The sequence below is a fragment of the Vipera ursinii genome, assembly GCF_947247035.1.
Source record: "Vipera ursinii genome assembly, chromosome: 16".
NCBI lineage: Eukaryota > Metazoa > Chordata > Lepidosauria > Squamata > Viperidae > Vipera > Vipera ursinii.
In genome coordinates this window covers 3512229-3533409 of record NC_139529.1, presented here as the reverse complement: position 1 = coordinate 3533409, position 21181 = coordinate 3512229, and the positions used below count along the sequence as shown (strand labels likewise).

The window sequence follows — 21181 nt, the reverse complement described above, 5'->3', positions numbered from 1 at the left end:
ATGAGTGCCAAGGTAATTCAAACCTGTGATCAGGCCAATAGTGTATTTAGAATGAAGGCCATATTGAGTCACAGCAGCTTTAATGTCCTTAATAGTTTTTGGAGTCAGAGGAGTATAAACAGGTTGTGCGGGTGGAGGTGGGGGGGCAGCGCAGCAGCGGCAGCAGCCGGAGGAATTACAAAAGAAACAGGATAAGCAGCGCAAGCTTCGAAATCCTCTGGATCTAATATCCCGAGGGCACGAAATCCTCTGGATCTAATATCCCGAGGGCACGAGCTGCAAGCATAGAGTGAACAATAGGTGCTCCTTGAGGGGGGAGATCTGAATAAGGAGGAGGGGGGAAGGGAGGAGGGGCAGAGGGAGGAGGAGGTTTAACAAACTCAGAGGCTTTTGGAGCAGAGGCAGAAGGAAGTTTTTCCGGAGGGAGATTTGGAGAGGGGGGAGGAGAGGGGGGAGGAGAGGGGGGAGGAGAAGGCTTAGAAATAGAGGCTTTGGCATTATCAATTAATTCTCTCAACTCCTGCAGATGCGCTGTCTGCTGTTGAGAGAAATTTCCACCCATACTCACGAAAATTCCTGCGTCTAGCAACGGACGAGGATGAGTCGCGGCCACCGTCGGGCGAATGAGTATGGATGGCTGAAGACGTATTCCACAGAATCACGTCGGGGTCACCATTTGCAGGGATGCAGGGAAGCTGCTGTTGCTGGGATGCTGCTGGTGAAGCTGGGCAGAGGCTGCTCCTGCCCAGGGTTAGCGCCCATGAAAGAAAGACACAGAGATCTCTCGGGGAAAGGGCCCCGCTGCTCCTGGGATGCACACTGGATGCTGGACACTGAACCACGAGGAGCAGTGGACCTTGTTTATTTATAGCAAAAGCAACCAATCACATTTTATTGTTATTCAAATAGACCAATCATGGTTACACATATGTTCTTCTGAACTATCTTAAAAGGACATAGGTGTTAGAGGTAGATTCAAATACAGTAATGACCAATCATTTGTAGGAGGCATCAGAATTTGCCTTAAATGGAATAGCCAATGGTGTGGAGGAATACTGTGACCATGCCCCTATCTGGCTGCAGCCAAATGGCCTCTCCTAGGTTCCTTTGTTTTCTGGGTTTATGGCTTACTTCCTTGCACATGGTTCACTGACCTTATCTGGCTGTAGCCAAATGGCCTCTCTGGGTTTATGGCTTACTTCCTTGCACATGGTTCACTGAAGACTTTCCATGGTAGAAAAGTACTAGCCAGAAAAGTACTAGCCAGCTACATGTATAGGAACAGAGATCATGGTTATTCCAACACCTTTTGAAGCCCAAAGGGGCTTTTCCTTCCACCCACCCATTTGAGAGCACATTTGCAGACGGAGCAGCCGCGCGTCTGGAGCCAAGCCCCGCCCAGGAGGCGGTCAGCCAGGTGGGCTCGGAAGACGTTCCAGAAGTTCCTGGAATGGGCTGGCAGGCATGCTCTTCCCCGGCCCGCTGGAAGTCCCCGGAAGTTCTTGGAACGGCCTGGCATCGGGCGGGCGCTCCCTCCCCGATCCGCTGGGGAGCGTCTCCCAAAGCGCAGAGTCTGTCGGCCGGGAGTCTGTCGGCCTGGTCGCTGGCGAGCTGGCCCGCGGCTAGGGCCGGGGCCCAGGAACCGGTAGCTGGGTGCGGGTGGGGGGAAGGAAAGCCGGGCGCGGGCTTCTGTGGCTGGTTGCGAGGCCGGATGTGGCCGTCTGCCGGGAGAGATAGCGGGTAGCAGAGCGCGCTCTGCTTATGCTCAGATGCCGCTTGGGTGAGGGGCTTCCTGCCACTCCCGGGGTCTGGTGTTTGCAAGGGGGAGGGGAAGGGGCTTAGAGGCTCTTGGGGGTGGAAAGGGAGAGTCACGTTGGAGGGGGGACTGGACTAAGAAGACTTGAAGTTGCTTTGCAAGAACAGAAACGCTCGACTGATTTGTGTTTTTTTTCCGGCATATAAGACGACCCCCCAACTTTTGAGATTTTCATGGGTTAAAAAGTCATCTTATATGCCGGAAAATACGGTATATTGTTCATTACAAAACATTCATATATTTTACCATTAAAGTCTACTTTTCATCTTAGCAAATCACCAGTTATTAGAAATAATTTTTTTTGCCTTAACCATTCAACAATTATTAAAATGCTATCTTTTATATATAAAATTCTAAATTCTATACTGTAGTTCAAAAATAGCCACTGAATATTCTATAAGGCATCTTAACTATACATCAATTATTAAAATATTATCTTTTGATATATCATTCTAAATTCAATAATATAATTCAGAGTTATATTTCCTTTACAAATCTAAAAGCTAAATATAGAATCAGTGATATATTTTTCTTGAACTTGTTTCTTTTTTGGGATTCCTAAAGATAGACTTCCAGTTGCAGTGTATGGCAGTGAAAGTTGGATCATAAAAAAGGCTGAGCACCAAAGAATTGAGGCCTTTGAACTATGGTGCTGGAGAAGACTCCTGCAAGTCCCTTGGACTGCAAGGCGATCAAACCGGTCAGTCCTAGAGGAGATCAACCCTGACTGCTCTTTAGAAGGCCAGATCCTGACGCTAAAACTCTAAATACTTTGGCCACCTAATGAGAAGGAAGAACTCACTGGAGAAGAGCCTCATGCTGGGAAAGGTTAAGGGCAATAGAAGAAGGGGACGAGAGAGAATGAGGCGGCTGGATGGAGTCACTGAAGCAGTAGGTGTGAGCTTAAATGGACTCCTGAAGATGGTAGAGGACAGGAAGGCCTGGAGGAACGTTGTCCATAGGGTCATGATGGGTCGGACATAACTTCACAGCTAACAACAACAACATAGACTATAAAAATATTTCTCTATGGAACAAAGACCACATTTTGGACAGAGGGTACACACCCATTTGCACTATTCAAGTAATCCTGAGAACACAAATAAATGTGTTCAGTAGACACATTAGCCTCAGCAGACTCTAAAGCAAGGGTGTCAAACTCGCAACAGACGTATCGGGACTGTTTTGCCGTTTCCGGCAATGGGGTAGGCGCAGCTTCCGCATGATGAAACTGGCCCGCGGGCCGGGAGGTTGACACCCCTGCTCTAAAAGAATGCAAACAACCAACTGTCTGTAAGGAATATATATCCTTCCATTCTCCACCATCCAGTCAGAGCTGAAGAAGTTTCTTGGATGAGAAGCGAAAAGTCTTCAAAGAAACAAGAAAGTCCAGTTGCCTCTTAAAAAAGCAGCTTGGATTCTTAGTTGGTTTCTGAGACTGCCATTTATTTGGAAAAATTTAGCACACTCTGTGCATTTAAAAACTTTATTCTCTGTGTAAAGTTTATAATTTTTCCTAAGACCTATTTGGACTGAAACCTTTTCCACATATCGTAAGTTATTAGGTATTTCCCCCCAAGTGAATATTTTGATGACTTCTGAGATTTTTGTTTGTTGTGAATGATTCTCCACATTCCAGACATCTAAATGATTTCCTTTCTGAATGGAATCTTTGATATCTATAAATCTTTTATCTCAGTGAAGCTGTTTCCACATTTAAGCATTTATAGGATTTTTATCTTGCATGAATACTTTGATGTCGATGGAGGTGTAAAACTCTTTCCACACTTAAGGCGTTTATATGGATTTACTCCTGTGTCTTCTTTGATGTACATAAAGGTGTCCCCTGTGACTGAAGCTCTTTCCACACTCGAGGCATTTATGTGGTTTCTCTCCTGAATGGATCCTTTGATGTATATAAAGGTTTCCACTCCGAGTGAAGCTCTTTCCACACTCCAGGCATTTATGCGGTTTCAATCCAGTGTGAATTCTTTGATGAGTATAAAGGTTTACCCTCTGAGTGAACCTCTTTCCACACTCCAGGCATTTATGCGGTTTCAATCCAGTATGAATTGTTTGATGAGTATAAAGGTTTTCCCTCTGAGTGAAGCTCTTTCCACACTCCAGGCATTTATGCGGTTTCTCTCCAGTATGAATTGTTTGATGCTTATAAAGGATTCCCCTCTGAGTGAAGCTCTTTCCACACTCCAGGCATTTATGTGGTTCCTCTCCAGTGTGAATTCTTTGATGAGTATAAAGGTGCCCCCTCTGACTGAAGCTCTTTCCACACTCCAGGCATTTATGCGGTTTCTCTCTGGTGTGAATTCTTTGATGATTATAAAGGTTTCCCCTCTGAGTGAAGCTCTTTCCACACTCCAGGCACATGTAGGGTTTCTCTCCAGTGTGAATTCTTTCATGATTATAAAGGTTTCCCCTGTGAGTGAAGCTCTTTCCACACTCCAGGCACTTATAGGGTTTTTCTCTGGTGTGAATACTTTTATGTTGATAAAGGTTTCCCCTCAGACTGAAGCTCTTTCCACATTCCAGGCATTTATAAGGTTTTTCGCCTGTGTGGATCCTTTGATGATTAGTGAGTTTTTCACAATTAATAAAGTTCTTTCCACATTCCCAGCATTCATATGGTTTCTCTCCAGTGTGGATCCTTTGATGTCTATAAAGGACTCCCCTCCGACTGAAGCTCTTTCCACACTCCAGGCATTTAAATGGTTTCTCTCCAGTGTGAATTCTTTCATGATAATAAAAGTTTCCCCTATGAGTGAAGCTCTTTCCGCACACCAGGCACTTATAGGGTTTCTCTCTGGTGTGAATACTTTGATGTTTATAAAGGTTTCCCCTTAGACTGAAGCTCTTTCCATACTTCGGGCACTCATGGATTCTTTGATGTGCATAAAGGTTTCCACTCTGACTGAAGCTCTTTCCACACTCCAGGCATTTAAATGGTTTTTCTCCTGAGTGGATCCTTTGATGACTATAAAGGGTGCTACTCTGACTGAAGCTCTTTCCACACGCCAGGCATTTAAATGGTTTTTCTCCTGAGTGGATCCTTCGATGTACATAAAGGGTGCTACTCTGACTGAAGCTCCTTCCACATTCCAGGCATTTAAACGGTTTTTCCCCTGTGTGGATACTTCGATGGTTTTTAAGAGCTTCATTTGATTTGAAGGATTTTTCACATTCAGGGCAATGATACTTCTTTCCTCCCTCCTGGATTCTGTGGCGTTTTTCCGAGTCTCCCGCGTGTTCCGAAGGACCGTCCGCCCTCCAGGCCCGTCTCGGGGTCTCCGCCCGTTTCCTGCTCCCCGCTTCTCCCTCCTGGCGGTCTCCTTTCGCGGAGTCCCCCTCGGCTCATCCCCTCCGAGCCTTCCCCGCCGTCTCCTCCCGGGGCTGCTCCGCGGGGCCTCCTTCCTCCGCCGGGTTCGCCCGTCCTCCTGCAGGGGCGAAGGGGGAGGAAGAGAGGCGGGTCACGGCTTCGTCCCTTCCCCGGAGGGGAGTCCCAGCTCCGCCCGGGGAGGAAGGCCGAAGCTTCCGCCTCTCAGTGAGACTTTCTGGGCAGGCCCGGGGCGGACAGACCTCCGCTCTACCCTCGACCCACTGTCACAGCAGGCCTCGGGCTCCCCGTCCCGCCCCTCCCTCCAGGGGCTACCTTGTCCGGAAAAGTCCCCTCAGAAAGCGCCCTACCTGGATCTATTAAGCGCCTCAGTTCTGTTCGATGCAGAATTGGAGGCGGGACCTCTCTGCGCGCCCTTTACTGCAAGCTCCGCCTATTTTGTAGAGGGACCGCCCCGAGGAGTCCTCCTGCCAATTGCCGCCATCGCCAGAGGGACCAATCGGCGTCCTTCCTTCTATCAGCTAGATGGCGCCTGCGCAGAAGCGAAGCGAAGGTCTCCCCTTGAACTTGGAGGTCCCGTCTTCTCTCCCCCCCCCCGCCCCACATCCAGGCAGGCCGAGCTGAGGGGCGCTTCTAGGGCTGCCACAATGCCCCTCCCTCCACCTCCGATCCGGGGGTCTTTCCCTCCGGAAGGCGGACGACAGCAATGTGGGTCCCCCTGAAAAGTGGGCTGGTGAGAGGAAGCCTTGCAGATAATCCCTCCAGCAGGAAAGTGAGGGGGGGGACTCAGCCCACCTCCCCTGCATGCAATTGGGGTGCTTTGATTGTTGGGGTGCTTTGATCGATGCTTTGATAGATGTTGAGCGCAGAGAAGAGCAACTATGGTAAGACGATCCAAGGCCTGGAGATTAAAAAACATGCGAAGAACAGCTGCAGGATTTGAGAATGGCCGGTCTAGAAAAAGGAAGGGCTGGGGGGGACATGATAGCGGTATTGCAGTATTTGAGGGGCTGCCACAAGGAGGAGGGGGGCAGGCATCAAGCTGTTCTCCAAAGCACCTGAAGGCAGGACAAGAAACAAGGGATGGGAATTAAGGAGCGAATTAAGGTTTCCTAACAATAAGAACAGTTAACTAGTGGAACAGAAGTTGCCTCCAGAACTTTTGGTTGCCTCCATCACTGACTGGGCAGACACTTGTCTGAAATGGTACAGGGTCTCCTGCTTGAGCAGGGGGTTGGACTAGATGACCTCCGAGGTCCCATCTTCTGATTGTCTGAGTTAGGAATGGAATTCATTTTTAACCCAAGATTTAATTGATTTATTTGCAGAAGTTGGTGTAGTTTTTAAAGGCAACAAGGGTTGAAAGTGGGAGACCAAGAGTTCATGTCCTCCCTCATCCATGAAAGCCAGCTGGGTGACTCAGGGCCAGCCATTCTCTCTCAGCCCAACCCACCTCACAGGATTGTCGTTGTGCGGAAATTAGGAGGCAGAAGGCGCGTTTGACATTTTTACAAACTTATTTCTAGAAATAATAAAGCTGGAATGTAAATTATATAAATAATATCTTTTGCAGATGAATACATTTAGACTTGGGAGAATTTGCAGAAATATCTAGGTTAACAGTAATTTTCCAAGTCACAACTCATGTTCTTCTGGTAATGGCTCCCAACCTTTTCTATACCCCGTGTCCCTGGAATGCTTGTAAATATATTCTCGCAGCCCTTACAAAAGTTCAAAATAACAGCAATTGAATTATGCATATACACTATAATTTTGAAAACCCAAGTTTTTTTACCCCCTGGAATATCAAATCGCACCCCCGGTTGGGAACTCCTGTTCTATATACCCTTCCTTAAAATTGAGATGACTAATAGTTTCCATAGATCCATAAAAAGGAAGTGCTTCAAATGTCTAGGAATTAACATTAAAGAATTAATAAAGTAATAATTTCTTCAGTGTGTGGAAAAAATAAAAAAAGGAAACAAAAAGATAAAAAAAATATTCACGGGCTCATTAAATATATTCTGCCCAAATAAATAAGATTTGTTGCCTCAAATTTTAAGCTTCATTATTAGCATTTTAAAGGTGATATTAGCACTCTTAATTTTGTGGTTAAGCTACTGTTTAACTTCTACAAGTTTCTTTTTTAGTGTTGTCATGGCCATTTTTTGGAATGGGAGAACCTGTCTTTTCATCCCTAAACACTTGAATCACTTGCAGGTTCTAAGGGAAAGACTAATGTAACCCATAACATTGCCCCATGTGGAATGTTATCTAAAATCCACGTTTTCTGCTGTTCAAGTCCCACATGTAATCAAGGTCTTTTATTGTTTAATCATTGGCTTACTAAAGTGTCACATATACCAAATATATCATTTCTTCTGTATCTTATAGAAATGCTTGATCCCCCTTAATAAATGCTCTTTTCTTTCTCTTGAGTTATTTGAAGATTCATACTTTCGAGTGGGGAAATAAGCACCTTTGCAGAGGTCAAAATTCCTCTCAAATTCAGGGATCAAATTCTTACAAGCTGCAAGCGAAATTTGCAATGCCTGAGTTTGGAGGCTACAAATACATGCCATCACCACCCAGTTGTTCAGAAAGGAGCCGATTCTTAAGGTAAAGGTTACCCCGCACGTGCGTGCTATTCGTTTCCAACTCTAGGGACTGGTATTCATTTCTGTTTCAAAGCCAGAGCCAGCGCTTATGCGATGACGTCTCCGTGGTCATGTGGCCGGCATGAGTAGACGCCAAAGGCCCATGGAACGCTGCTACCTTCCCACCATAGTGGTCCCTATTTTTCTACTTGCATTTTTACATGCTTTCAAACTGCTAGGTTGGCAGAAGCTTGGACGAGTAACAGGCGCTCACTCTGCTACGCGGCACTCGGGATTTGACCTGCCAAACTGCCGACCTTCTGATCGTCAAGCTCAGCGTCCTAACCCACTGAGCCACCACGTCCCTTGAAGTAGATTTTTACATCAACCTATTTTTTTTTATGGGCAAGCCTTTCCCAAGTTTGTGCCACTCCTCAACGTGTTCTTTCTCTCCAGAAGCAGGACGCGGGTTTGAGAACCTCTGCCTAAGAGAGCTTTGCATGCTTAATTTCAGCTTTGAGTATTCCTATTGAGCCAGCTTGTCCTTGGCTGGGACACACCCTTGATTGGCAAGATCAAGGAGGCCTGTCATCTCCTGGGGAATCCTGAGGGCTTTGTGACCTCATCATCCCTGCAGGCTAAACTGTCAGTTATGTCAGTTATCAGAGGGAAGGTGGCTCCTAAGAGGTCAGCTGGTCTCCAGAAGGGCTCCTGGACTCTGGGCAACCTTGCCTCTTTTCCTAACCATACGGAAGATAAATAGTGGTGAGGGTAAGAGTTAGGTTTCGGATGAGCATTAAGGTGAGGCTGAGGGTGAAAGAAAGGATGAGGATGAGAGGGAAGTTGTGAATTAGGATCAGGGACAGAAAGAGGAATGGGCAGGCGGAAAGGCCCAAAGGGCTCCACAATCCCCCGCTCCTCCGTCGGCCGGGAGGACTGAGGCCGCTTTGGGGGGAGACCGGGGGGACTTTGCCCCCCTCCCCCCGGGCTTCCCTCCGGCTCCCCAAGCCCCCAGCAAAACGAGGCGCGCCTCCGCCCCGCCCGACGAGCAGACGACGCGTGTCAGGGCAAGGCGAAGCGGCGTCTCTTCGGGAGAGGATCCGGGCCCGCCTCGGCCCCAGCAGACCCCCAAAGGCTCGGGCCGCCCTGCCTCCCCGGGCTCGATCGGGGCCTCCGAGGAGCACGGGCGCCGCGGTCGCAGCGGGAAGCCCGGCCTGGCTCGCCTCCCTCCGGGCGCGGAAGCCTCCGCAGCGGCCTCCCCGCCGATCCGCTCCCGCCATTCGCGCCTCCCGCGCCTCAGGAGGCGGCTCATGTCGCCTCGCCAGACAGGCAGGGCCGCTGCACCAAGCGGAGGAGGCAGGAGGCTGGCCGAAAGGACGGAGGTCCCGCCCCCACTTCCGGCAGCGGAGAGGCAGCGGAAGGAGCGTCACGGTTCGAAGTGCACGGAGGCAGGTAGGCCCCGGGGGATGCTGGGAGTCGCGGGAGGCAGGACGGGGAGCCCGAGGCTGGTCCGGGTGGGCGACGCTGGCAGGGAAGCCGAGTCCGTGAGAGGCCGAGGCTGGGACTCCCCTCCGGGGAAGGGACGAAGCCGTGACCCGCGTCTCTCCCTTCGCCCCTGCAGGAGTTCGGGCGAGCCCGACGAAGGAAGGAAGGAGGCCCCGCGCAGCAGCCCAGGGAGGAGACGGCGGGGAAGGCCCGAAGGGATGAGCCGACGGGGACTCCGCGAAAGGAGGCCGCTTGGAGGGCGAAGCGCGGAGCAGGAAATGGGCGGAGACCCCGAGACGGGCCTGGAGGGCGAAGGGTCCCTCAGAAGAGGCGGGAAACTCAGGAAACGCCACAGAATCCAGGAGGGAGGAAAGAAATGTCAGTGCCCGGAATGTGGAAAATCCTTTAAAAGAAATGGAGATCTTAAAGGGCATGTAAGAATCCACACTGGAGAAAAACCATTTAAATGCCTGGAGTGTGGAAAGAGCTTCAGTCTGAGGGGACACCTTTATAGCCATCAAAGAATCCACACAGGAGAAAAACCATTTAAATGCCTGGAGTGTGGAAAGAGCTTCAGTCAGAGGGGAAGCGTTTATAGACATCAAAGGATCCACACAGGAGAAAAACCATTTAAATGCCTGGAGTGTGGAAAGAGCTTCAGTCGGAGGGGAAACCTTTATAGCCATCAAAGAATCCACACAGGAGAAAAACCATTTAAATGCCTGGAGTGTGGAAAGAGCTTCAGTCAGAGGGGAAACCTTTGTAAACATAAAAGGATCCACACTGGAGAAAAACCACACAAATGCCTGGAATGTGGAAATAGCTTCAATAGGAGGGGAAACCTTTATGTACATCAAAAGATCCACACTGGAGAGAAACCACATAAATGCCAGGAGTGTGGAAAGATCTTCAGTCTGAAGGGAAACCTTTATAGACATAAAAGAATTCACACCAGAGAGAAACCGCATAAATGCCTGGAGTGTGGAAAGAGCTTCAGTCAGAGGGGGCACCTTTATGCTCATCAAAGAATTCACACTGCAGAGAAACCACATAAATGCCTGGAGTGTGGAAAGAGCTTCACTCAGAGGGGAAACCTTTATAAGCATCAAACAATTCATACTGGATTGAAACCGCATAAATGCCTGGAGTGTGGAAAGAGCTTCACTCGGAGTGGAAACCTTTATACTCATCAAACAATTCATACTGGATTGAAACCGCATAAATGCCTGGAGTGTGGAAAGAGGTTCACTCAGAGGGGAAACCTTTATACTCATCAAAGAATTCACACTTGATTGAAACCGCATAAATGCCTGGAGTGTGGAAAGAGCTTCACTCGGAGTGGAAGCCTTTATATACATCAAAGGATCCATTCAGGAGAGAAACCACATAAATGCCTTGAGTGTGGAAAGAGCTTCAGTCACAGGGGACACCTTTATGTACATCAAAGAAGACACAGGAGAAAATCCATATAAACGCCTTAAGTGTGGAAAGAGTTTTACACCTCCATCGACATCAAAGTATTCACGCAAGAGAAAAATTCTGTAAATGCTTGAAGGTGGAAACAGCTTCACTGAGAGAAAAGCTTTATAGATATGAAAGATTCCATTCAGAAAGGAAATCATTTAGATGCCTGGAGTTTGGAGAATCATTCACAACAAACAAAAATCCTCAGAAGTCATCAAAATATTCACTTGGGGGAAAATACCTAATAACTTACGATGTGTGGAAAAAGTTTCAGTCCAAATAGGTCTTAGGAAAAATTATAAACTTTACACAGAGAGAGCGAAACTAAGTCTTAACATCTGAAATTCATTTATGCTGAATAGAATTAGTCACACCCTTAGGCCATTTCTCTTCTTAAAGATACACAACCATATTATATGTATTTCACCCAAACCAGGTTAGGACTTTAATTCCTAACACAAAGGACCAGCTGTCTGCAAGAAATATAAATTCTTCCATTGCCCACCTTCCAGTCAGAGCTGAAGATGTTTCTTGGGTGAGAAGTGAAACATCTTCAAAGGAAACACAAGAAAAACAAATTCAGTTGCCCTTGGAGGACACCTAGTCCAATCCGTTGCTCAAGCAAGAAATCCTAGACCATTCTAGACAAATGGCTGTCCAGACTGATGGATTTACCGTCAAATAACACATTTTAATTATGGTGTACCTATTATAATTAAATCCAACGAATAGAAGGACATGTCTGTTATGGCTTACATATTTGCAGTCAAAAGGAAGGTGTAAAAAAGTAGCTATGAATTTGTATAAATGATTTGGAAACTATTGTATGATAATGATGAACATATGATTGCTAACTTTCATATATTGTTATTGACATTGAATTTGGAGGAATGAGAAACCCGCAGGTGAAGGGATTAAAATTTACATTATAGTTTCTAATCTTTATAAAATGTATTGTTGATATCTAAATTGTCAAAAAACTATAAAGTTTTTCAAATGTATGCTCAAAATGTATGTAGCGGCACCCCCATAGGGACCCTCCCGGCCTCCCCTCCAAGTGGCCACCAGCCCAAGGAGGTCTCTCAAATTGGCGCCTCTGTGTAACAGGGCATGTAACACGGTGGTATTCAGTCATGATTGGCAGCCACGCACATGGGGTGATGATTGTCCCTCTCCACGGTGACTCACGTGGGATGATGGTGGTTGATCTCAGGCAATAAGAACTTACAGGAAAAATGTTAGTCAATTCCTGATAACAGCAGCTGGCATAAGGCAATGGTAGTCCGTTTTTAGTAGCAGCAACCTGCTCAGAACAATGGCAGTCAGCCTCTGGTGACAGCAACATGCCTACAATAATGATAATCAGTCTCTGGTGACAGGATGATATCAATCAGTCTTTGATGACAACAATTTGCCTAAAACGATGGTAATCTCTGGCGCTGGCAGTGCCCTCCCTTGTCCACTCTCCTTCTGTCTCTCTTACCTCACTCCATGTAACCCCCTTTTAACTCCCCCAACTGATCCTATTTAAAAAAAACCTACCTCCCACTAAAAGACGTATGTCAAACTCTTTCCTAACTCCCTCTGCCTAGCTTACTCCAACTGAGGGAATTAAAACTCCCCAAACTACCCTCTCTCCCTCTCTTTGTCTAGCCTGCCCGCAATGAAGGAGAAAGAAACAAAACTTCACCTTCCCTATCTCTGTCCCTCCCTCTCCCTCTCCCTTGCCTGGTGGAGGAGATGAGGTTTAGGCCGTGCAGTTAAAGGAGGATGACCTCCCCACTGCGCTTGGGTGGTTCTCTCCAAGAGGTTCCACCACCGCGTTGAGCTCTGCGTTCTCACAGCCTGCAGCGGTTTCTTGCCAAGGCCGTGCTGGTGGTGCCAGCACCCCCAGATGGAGAAAGTGGGTGTCCTGCCAGGCCTGACACCCACGCTAGCAGCAGGAGCCTCCCGGTTTCTCTGCTCACCATGATGGGGAAATAGTCCCAGAAGTATCGCCAGATGGCCTAGGCCAGGGGTAGGCAACCTCGGCTCTTTTATGACTCATGAACTTCAACTCCCCAAATTCCTGAGTCATCATATGCTGATAGGAATTCTGGGAGTTGAAGTCCATGAGTCATAAAAGTGCTGAGGTTGCCTACCCCTGGCCTAGGCAGAGTGGCGCCCCCTGTGAGACGGTGACTCCCACTTCAGGTAGAGCCAGGCAGCGTATCCAAGCGCCAGTACCAGCCGCCCCTGAACAGCAGCACACTTAAAGCCCCAGGCAGCACTGGGCTATGAGAGAGGCAGCGGGTGACCCTCCTCTGCCTCACCTGCAGACAGCCCCAGCCCCTGCTGAGAGGAAATGGTGGTGCCCTGCAGGGCTGGAGCAATCAGAGTTTGGGAAGGCAGCCACACACGAAGCAAGGCAAGCCGCCAGCCGCAAGAGCCAAGCTGGGTGCCGTAACTGCCTGCCTGTCCCTGCCTCGGGCTCCCCTCACGGCCATCAGCTCGCCGCCCCATGCTGACCATGACCGCTAGCCAGCGCTGCCTCTCCTGCAATTTGCCCATGGGTGGGACACAGCAAAATTTCCCTCTGCCAGCACTGTCCCATCTTCACCCAGTGCCAGGAAGAAGACCCACTAGAGGACAGTGGCCATTTTGAGGCGCCACCAGAGTGACAGGCGGGTGTGGGACAGCTGCACAGGGCAGAGGCGCTGCCTGGAGACGGAGCGGAGCTGGGTGGGACTGTGGGGCGCTGCCAGGACCACCAGTGCGGCGGCCGATTGCGGGCATGAGCAGGACAGCCACGCATGGCAGAGGCACTGCCCGGGGACAGAGGAGGACAGCGGCATGGCAGCAGCAGAGGAGGCGAGGAGTGGCGCCTGCAATCTGCCCACCCACCTGCCTGCTTTGCGCAGGTCCTCCTGGCCCCCACACCTGCCGTTAACCCTTCCGCCACCATGCAGGGTAAGGTTGCCACCCCTACCCCTGCCCAGATGCCCTTGCCTCCCCGAAGCATTTTTTTACTAACCTGCCTAATGCGTGCCATAGGTTTGCCACCGCTGGTATATGCTGACAGCAAAATGGAAAGATAACTTTAATTCTCATAATGGATGATTGGCTGCAAAGCTGATTAAGTTAGCTGATGAAGTTAGCAGCAGCTAAGTTAGAGCGCAACTAACTTGGAAATGTTTCTGGATTTTGTGCATGAGGTGGGTAGGGAAAAAATGAAACTTTAATGTTGGGTTTTGCTGATTAGATAGGTTTGTGGGCATAGAAATTGCTAGTATATATTACTATGTAAAACAAAGTTGTTTTTTTATTACCTTGTTCTACTGTGCTAAAGAGTCAGAAGTCTGATATTACAATTGTTATTGCCTAACAGACCCACAGTCCAGACTATAGATAAGATTCCTGTAATCTGGGAAGATATTAGCTCTGAGAAGCCCAGCTGTTTTACACTCAGTGGACTGTAAAGCTTTTAATTTTATGCAGTTAAAAAAACACACAGATGAAGATCAGGAACAGACTCTTTTTGGATGAGAGCACTTCTTAAAATTATTCTCATAGCTATGGATGAATTAAAGAGGCTACAGAAAAGAACAAGGTGTCAGCCCAGATGCACAAATTCAAACTTTGACCACAATTAAAGAATCAACTACGCAGAGCTGTGTAGAGGGTGAAACGGAGACAAGCTAAACCAGGAAAAGTGTCAGGCTAATAAATGTTGCTTAATATCTCAGGAGACTGGGATGGGCCTTATTCCCCTTAATTTTCTTGTACAAATTAGGGTAATGCAATTTGAACTCCATAAAGGTCATAGCTAACCAATCTTCTGGAGAGCACTCCCATGAAGCTGCCATCCGAATTTCCTGGTCCCTGTAGTGACCCTGGTGGGGTTGAAAGTAACTCTATTTTTGTGAATAATGAAAACAGGACTGGTTTAGCTCACCGGCAATCCACCCAGCCCTAGAAGGCTACTGAGGAATGCTGTGAAAACACATCTAAACAAAAGAGTTCCAAATTTAAAGAACAGTAAATTATGGAGAACTTTAATGCTGGAATAAGGGACGCGGTGGCTCAGTGGGTTAGGACACTGAGCTTGTCGATCAGAAGGTTGGCAGTTTGGCGGGTCGAATCCCAAGTGCCGCGTAACGAGTGAGCGCCTGTTACTCATCCCAGCTTCTGCCAACCTAGCAGTTCGAAAGCAGGTAAAAATGCAAGTAGAAAAATAGGGACCACTACAGTGGGAAGGTAACAGCGTTCCGTGCGCCTTTGGCATCTAGTCATGCCGGCCACATGACCACGGAGATGTCCTCAGACAAGCGCTGGCTCTTCAGCTTTGGAATGGAGATGAGCACCGGCCCCTAGAGTTGGAAACCACTAGCCGGCCACATGACCACGGAGACGTCCTCAGACAAGCGCTGGCTCTTCAGCTTTGGAACGGAGATGAGCACCGGCCCCTAGAGTTGGAAACCACTAGCATGCATGTAGGGGGGAACCTTTACCTTTACCTTAATGCTGGAACTGGGCCCAAGTGGCCTTTTGAAACTTCAGTTTTTTTTCCCAGGGGAAGAATGCATTTTCCAAACATAACTTTTGTTATGACAGAACTGTTAGTAATGGAAATACACAGTGCATAGTCACAGCACGGCATTTTAGTATTGCTCTGCTGTGCTTCCACCCACCTGGAACTAGCCAGCCGTACCAACAGGCTGAAAAATAGCTTTTACCCGTGGGCTGTTAGGCTTTTAAATCTGACCTGGAAAGTTAACACAACCCAGATGGCTAGAAAGGCCCACAGAGGCTTCACTTTCTTAGGGTCTTGCGGAAGAACAGGGTAGAACAGTGGCTAATGACTCTCTTTTACCGGTCTACTATAGAGTGTCCTCTCATATGGTATTGTGGTTTGGTATGCTGGTCTGACAGCTGCGGACAGGAAAGTATTACAGAGGGTAGTGACCACAGCACAAGACATTGTGGGCTGTCCCCTGACACCACTGGATAACATCGCCAGGGCTCGTTGCCTTGGAAGAGTGAGGAAAATTCTCAGGGATGACTCACACCCTGGACGGTATCTCTTTACTTTCCTACCATCGGGTAGGAGATATAGGAGTCTAGCCAGCCGTACCAACAGGCTGAAAAACAGCTTTTATCCGTGGGCTGTTAGGCTTTTGAATGGGATATAATCTCTGTGAACTCATGCAGAATTGACTTGGGAGGCCGGTGTCTGGCATAGTTGGTTCACATGGTGTGGTGGGATGGAAGGTTTGTTGTCACTGTGTGTTGGGGGGAGGGAGCACGGGGAGAAGCTCATCTCAATGTACACGTACTTCGACAATAAAGTTTTATTTATTTATTTAAATATGTAGTGTTCCCTTTATGCATAGTACAACTGCCCCTCTTCTTTTTGTAGACCTGTTTCTTTTGAACAATTTGTACCCATCCCATCGGTCCATTCCATTCATGGGTTTCATCCTACCGGGTTTATGTAATGCCAACTATGTCATGCCCACTCTCGTGTACTATTCTTTCTAGTTCACCCTGATTGTTCCCCAGGTTTGAGTATTTGTCTATAAGCACTTATGACTTTTATGCCTTAAATGTAAAAGGGTAAAGGAAAAGACTTCTGACTCTTTTAAAAAAAATTTACATTTCAGTATTTCCAAAGCAACATGGCGACTGGGTTAACCGATAATTCAATAGCATACAAATATTTTTAAGGCAAATCTCAAAAGTACCACATTACATATTTCCTCTCTTTTTTGCTTTAACATTTACTGTCTCATATTTAAAGTACCGTATTTTCCGGCGTATAAGACGACCCCCGACTTTTGAGAAGATTTTCATGGGTTAAAAAGTCGTCTTATACGCCGGAAAATACAGTAATACAATTCTTATTATATCAATTGAATAAAAATAACATTTTTACATATTGTAGTTATTTTAACATTCAATCTTTATAGACAATGTCCTAATCATTTTCCCAATTTTTAGTTTCCCATTAATATTTGAATTTAACATTTATTAATTGTAATTTCCAGATTTTGAGTAACCAAAATTCCCATTATCAATTTCATTACACAATAATATTCAGGATACACATCTTATCTATTCAAACATACTATTTTACACCATCTTACATCATCTAGTTAGTAATACAGCATTACATTTTCTATTAATTTCCAAATATCTTAACCTTTCTCTTTTTTCCCTATCAGATCCTCCTCTCTTTTTCTCTTAATGTCTACTATCTCATATTTAGTTAATACAATTCTTAATATATCAGCTAAATAAAACATGTTCATTACGTTTTTAATATATTTTTAGCTTATATAGGTCTTAATTACTTTTACATTCAATCTTTATTGGCAAATCCATATTCAATTTTAACTTTTAATAATTATACTTTCCAGTTTTAAATACTCAAAATCATCTATTTCAGTTCCTGCCAAATTGTAAATTTCAAAATATACATCTTATCTATTTAAGTATATTCTTTCTTAATCTTAATAAGTCAAAACCCCAATTTTTTTCTCAATCTTTTTCTAGCTTGCTTTCTCTGTCAACTCGCCTTCCATTTCGGTGCTGTCAAATCAGCAAATGGATCTCCCTCTGTTTTTATACATATTACTTGAAACAAGAAAGGGCGTCTGACAAAATGCCTCTGTCTCCACGTAGCTATCCTGAAATATTTATGTTCCCTTCCATCCGTTTATCTTCTTGCCCCTCAGGTTTCTTTTAGTTTGTATATAGAAAGTCTTTTTCCATTTTCCATATTGTCAGTCTCTTTTGGGGGTTTTCTATGAAGTCTATTTGTTCATCAATTGAGTCTTCTGTCATAGTGTTTAACTGTTCCACTTCTTCAATTATATTCTGCGTAGTTGATTCTTTAATTGTGGTCAAAGTTTGAATTTTTGCATCTAGGCTGACACCTTGTTCTTTTCTGTAGCCTCTTTAATTCATCAATAGCTGTGAGAATAATTTTAAGAAGTGCTCTCATCCAAAAAGAGTCTGTTCCTGATCTAAATCTGTGTGTTTTTTTAACAATGCATAAAATTAAAAGCTTTACAGTCCACTGAGTGTAAAACAGCTGGGCTTCTAGAGCTAATATCTTCCCAGATTACAGGAATCTTATCTATAGTCTGGGCTGTGGGTCTGCTGGCAATAACAATTGTAATATAAGACTTCTAACTTTTTAGCACAGTAGAACAAGGTAATAAAAAACACTTTGTTTTACATAGTAATATATACCAGCAATTTCTATGCCCACAAACCTATCCAATCAGCAAAACCCAACATTAAAGTTTCATTTTTTCCCTACCCACCTCAAGCATAAAATCCAGAAACATTTCCAAGTAGAAACAAAGTTAGTTGCACTCTAGTTAGCTGCTGCTAACTTCATCAGCTTTGCAGCCAATCATCTATTATGAGAATTAAAGTTATCTTTCCATTTCTGTGCATAGAGCATGCTGTCAGCATATACCAGTGGTGGCAAACCTATGGCACGCGATAGGCAGGTTAGTAAAAAGATGCTTCGGGGAGGCAAGGGCATCTGGGCAGGGGTGGAGGTGGCAACCTTACCCTGCATGGTGGTGAAAGGGTTAACAGCAGGCATGGAAGCCAGGAGGACCTGCGCAAAGCAGGCGGGGGTGGGGGTGGGCAGATTGTGGGCACCACTCCTCGCCTCCTTGGCTCTTGGCTATTCAAAGAAACAAGAAAGTTCAGTTTCCTCTTTCACTTCTGAGATTTTTGTTTCTTATGAATGATTCTCCACACTCCAGGCATCTAAATGATTTCCTTTCTAAATGGAATCTTTGATATCTATAAAGCTTTTCTCTCCGTGATGCTGTTTCCACCTTCAAGCATGTATAGGATTTTTCTCTTGCGTGAATACTTTGATGTCGATGGAGGTGTAAAACTCTTTCCACACTTAAGGCGTTCATATGGATTTTCTCCTGTGTGTCTTCTTTGATGTCTATAAAGGTGTCCCCTCGTATTGAAGCTTTTTCCACATTCCAGGCATTTATGTGGTTTCTCTCCTAAATGGATCCTTTGATGTATATAAAGGTTTCCACTCCGAGTGAAGCTCTTTCCACACTCCAGGCATTTATGTGGTTTCTCTCCAGTGTGAATTCCTTGATGAGCATAAAGGTGCCCCCTCTGACTGAAGCTGTTTCCACACTCCAGGCATTTAAATGGTTTTTCTCCTGTGTGGATTCTTTGATGGCTATAAAGGCTTTCCCTCTGACTGAAGCTCTTTCCACACTCCAGGCATTTAAATGGTTTTTCTCCTATGTGGATCCTTTGATGATTATAAAGGTGTCGCCTTTGAGTGAAGCTCTTTCCACACTCCAGGCATTTAAATGGTTTTTCTCCTATGTGGATCCTTTGATGTGTATAAAGGCTTCCCCTCCGACTGAAGCTCTTTCCACACTCCAGGCATTTAAATGGTTTTTCTCCTGAGTGGATCCTTTGATGTTCATAAAGGTTTCCCCTCTGTCTGAAAGTCTTTCCACAATCCAGGCATTTATGCGGTTTATTTCCTGAGTGGATACTTTGATGTGCATAAAGGCTTCCACTATGACTGAAGCTCGTTCCACACTCCAGACATTTAAATGGTTTTTCTCCGGTGTGAATTCTTTGATGATTATGAAGGCTTCCCCTCTGAGTGAAGCTCTTTCCACACTCCAGGCATTTATATGGTTTTTCTCCAGTGTGGGTTCTTAGATGCGCTTTAAAGTTTCCATTTATTTTAAAGAATTTTCCACATTCCGGGCACTGATATTTCTCTCCTCCCTCCTGGATTCTGTGGCGTTGCCCGAGTCTCCCGCCTCTTCTGAGGGACTCTCCGCCCTCCAGGCCCGTCTCGGGGTCTCCGCCCGTTTCCTGCTCCGCGCTTCGCCCTCCAAGCGGCCTCCTTTCGCGGAGTCCCCGTCGGCTCATCCCTTCCGCGCCTTCCCCGCGGGGCCTCCTCTCCTCTAGGCCGGCGCCTACTTCTTTCCTTGCTTCCTCCGCCGGGCTCGCCCGAACTCCTGCAGGGGCGAAGGGAGAGTCGCGGGTCACGGCTTCGTCCCTTCCCCGGAGGGGAGTCCCAGCCTCGGCCTCTCACGGACTCGGCTTCCCTCCCAGCGTCGCCCACCCGGACCAGCTTCGGGCTTCCCGTCCTGCCTCCCGCGACTCCCAGCATCCCCCGGGGCCTACCTGCCTCCGTGCACTTCGAACCGGGACGCTCCTTCCGCTGCCTCTCCGATGCCGGAAGTGGGGGCGGGACCTCCGTCCTTTCGGCCAGCCTCCTGCCTCCTCCGATTGGTGCAGCGGCCCTGCCTGTCTGGCGAGGCGACATGAGCCGCCTCCTGAGGGGCGGGAGGCGCGAATGGCGGGAGCGGATCGGCGGGGAGGCCGCTGCGGAGGCTTCCGCGCCCGGAGGGAGGCGAGCCAGGCCTGGCTTCCCGCTGCGACCGCGGCGCCCGGGCTCCCCTTCCTCGGAGGCCCCGATCGAGCCCGGGGAGGCAGGGCGGCCCGAGCCTTTGGGGGTCTGCTGGGGCCGAGGCGGGCCCGGATCCTCTCCCGAAGAGACGCCGCTTCGCCTTGCCCTGACACGCGTCGTCTGCTCGTCGGGCGGGGCGGAGGCGCGCGTCGTTTTGCTGGGGGCTTGGGGAGCCGGAGGGAAGCCCAGGGGGAGGGGCGGCATTGGGCGGGGCAAAGTCCCCCCGGTCTCCCCCCAAAGCGGCCTCGGTCCTCCCGGCCGACGGAGGAGCGGGGGATTGTGGAGCCCTTTGGGCCTTTCCGCCTGCCCGTTCCTCTTTCTGTCCCTGATCGTAATTCACAACTTCCCTCTCATCCTCATCCTTTCTTTCACCCTCAGCCTCACCTTAATGCTCATTCGAAACCTAACGCTTACCCTCACCACTATTTATCTTCCTGATGGTTAGGAAAAGAGGCAAGGTTGTCCAGAGTCCAGGAGCCCTTCTGGAGACCAGCTGACCTCTTAGGAGCCACCTTCCCTCCGATAACTGACATAACTGACAGTTTAGCCTGCAGGGATGATGAGGTCACAAGGCCCTCGGGATTCCCCAGGAGATCACAGGCCTTCTTCATCTTGCCAATCAAGGGTGTGTCCCAGCCAAGGACAAGCTGGCTCAATAGGAACACCCAAAGCTGAAATTAAGCATGCAAAGCTCTCTTATGCAGAGGTTCTCGAACCCGGCGTCCTGCTTCTGGAGAGAAAGAACACTTTGAGGAGTGGCACAAAGTCGCGAAAGGCTTGCCCATAAAAAAAAATAGGTTGATGTAAAGATCGACTCCAAGGGACGTGGTGGCTCAGTGGGTTAGGACGCTGAGCTTGTCGATCACGTCGGCAGTTTGGCGGGTCGAATCAAGAGTGCCGCATAACAGAGTGAGCGCCTGTTACTTGTCCCAGCTTCTGCCAACCTCGCAGTTCGAAAGCACGTAAGAATGCAAGTAGAAAAATAGGGACCACTACGG

The 21181-nt window shown here is 47.6% G+C and overlaps 1 protein-coding gene across 1 annotated transcript; it reads left to right on the top strand.

Moving 5' to 3' along the window:
- Nucleotides 1-9418: 9418 nt before the first annotated feature.
- On the top strand, nt 9419-12737 carry LOC310647848 (uncharacterized protein). The gene has a single exon (XM_083375406.1). The coding sequence runs from the start codon at nt 9466-9468 to the stop codon at nt 10537-10539; it is 1074 nt and encodes a 357-aa protein (XP_083231532.1). The 5' UTR covers nt 9419-9465; the 3' UTR covers nt 10540-12737.
- Nucleotides 12738-21181: the final 8444 nt, after the last annotated feature.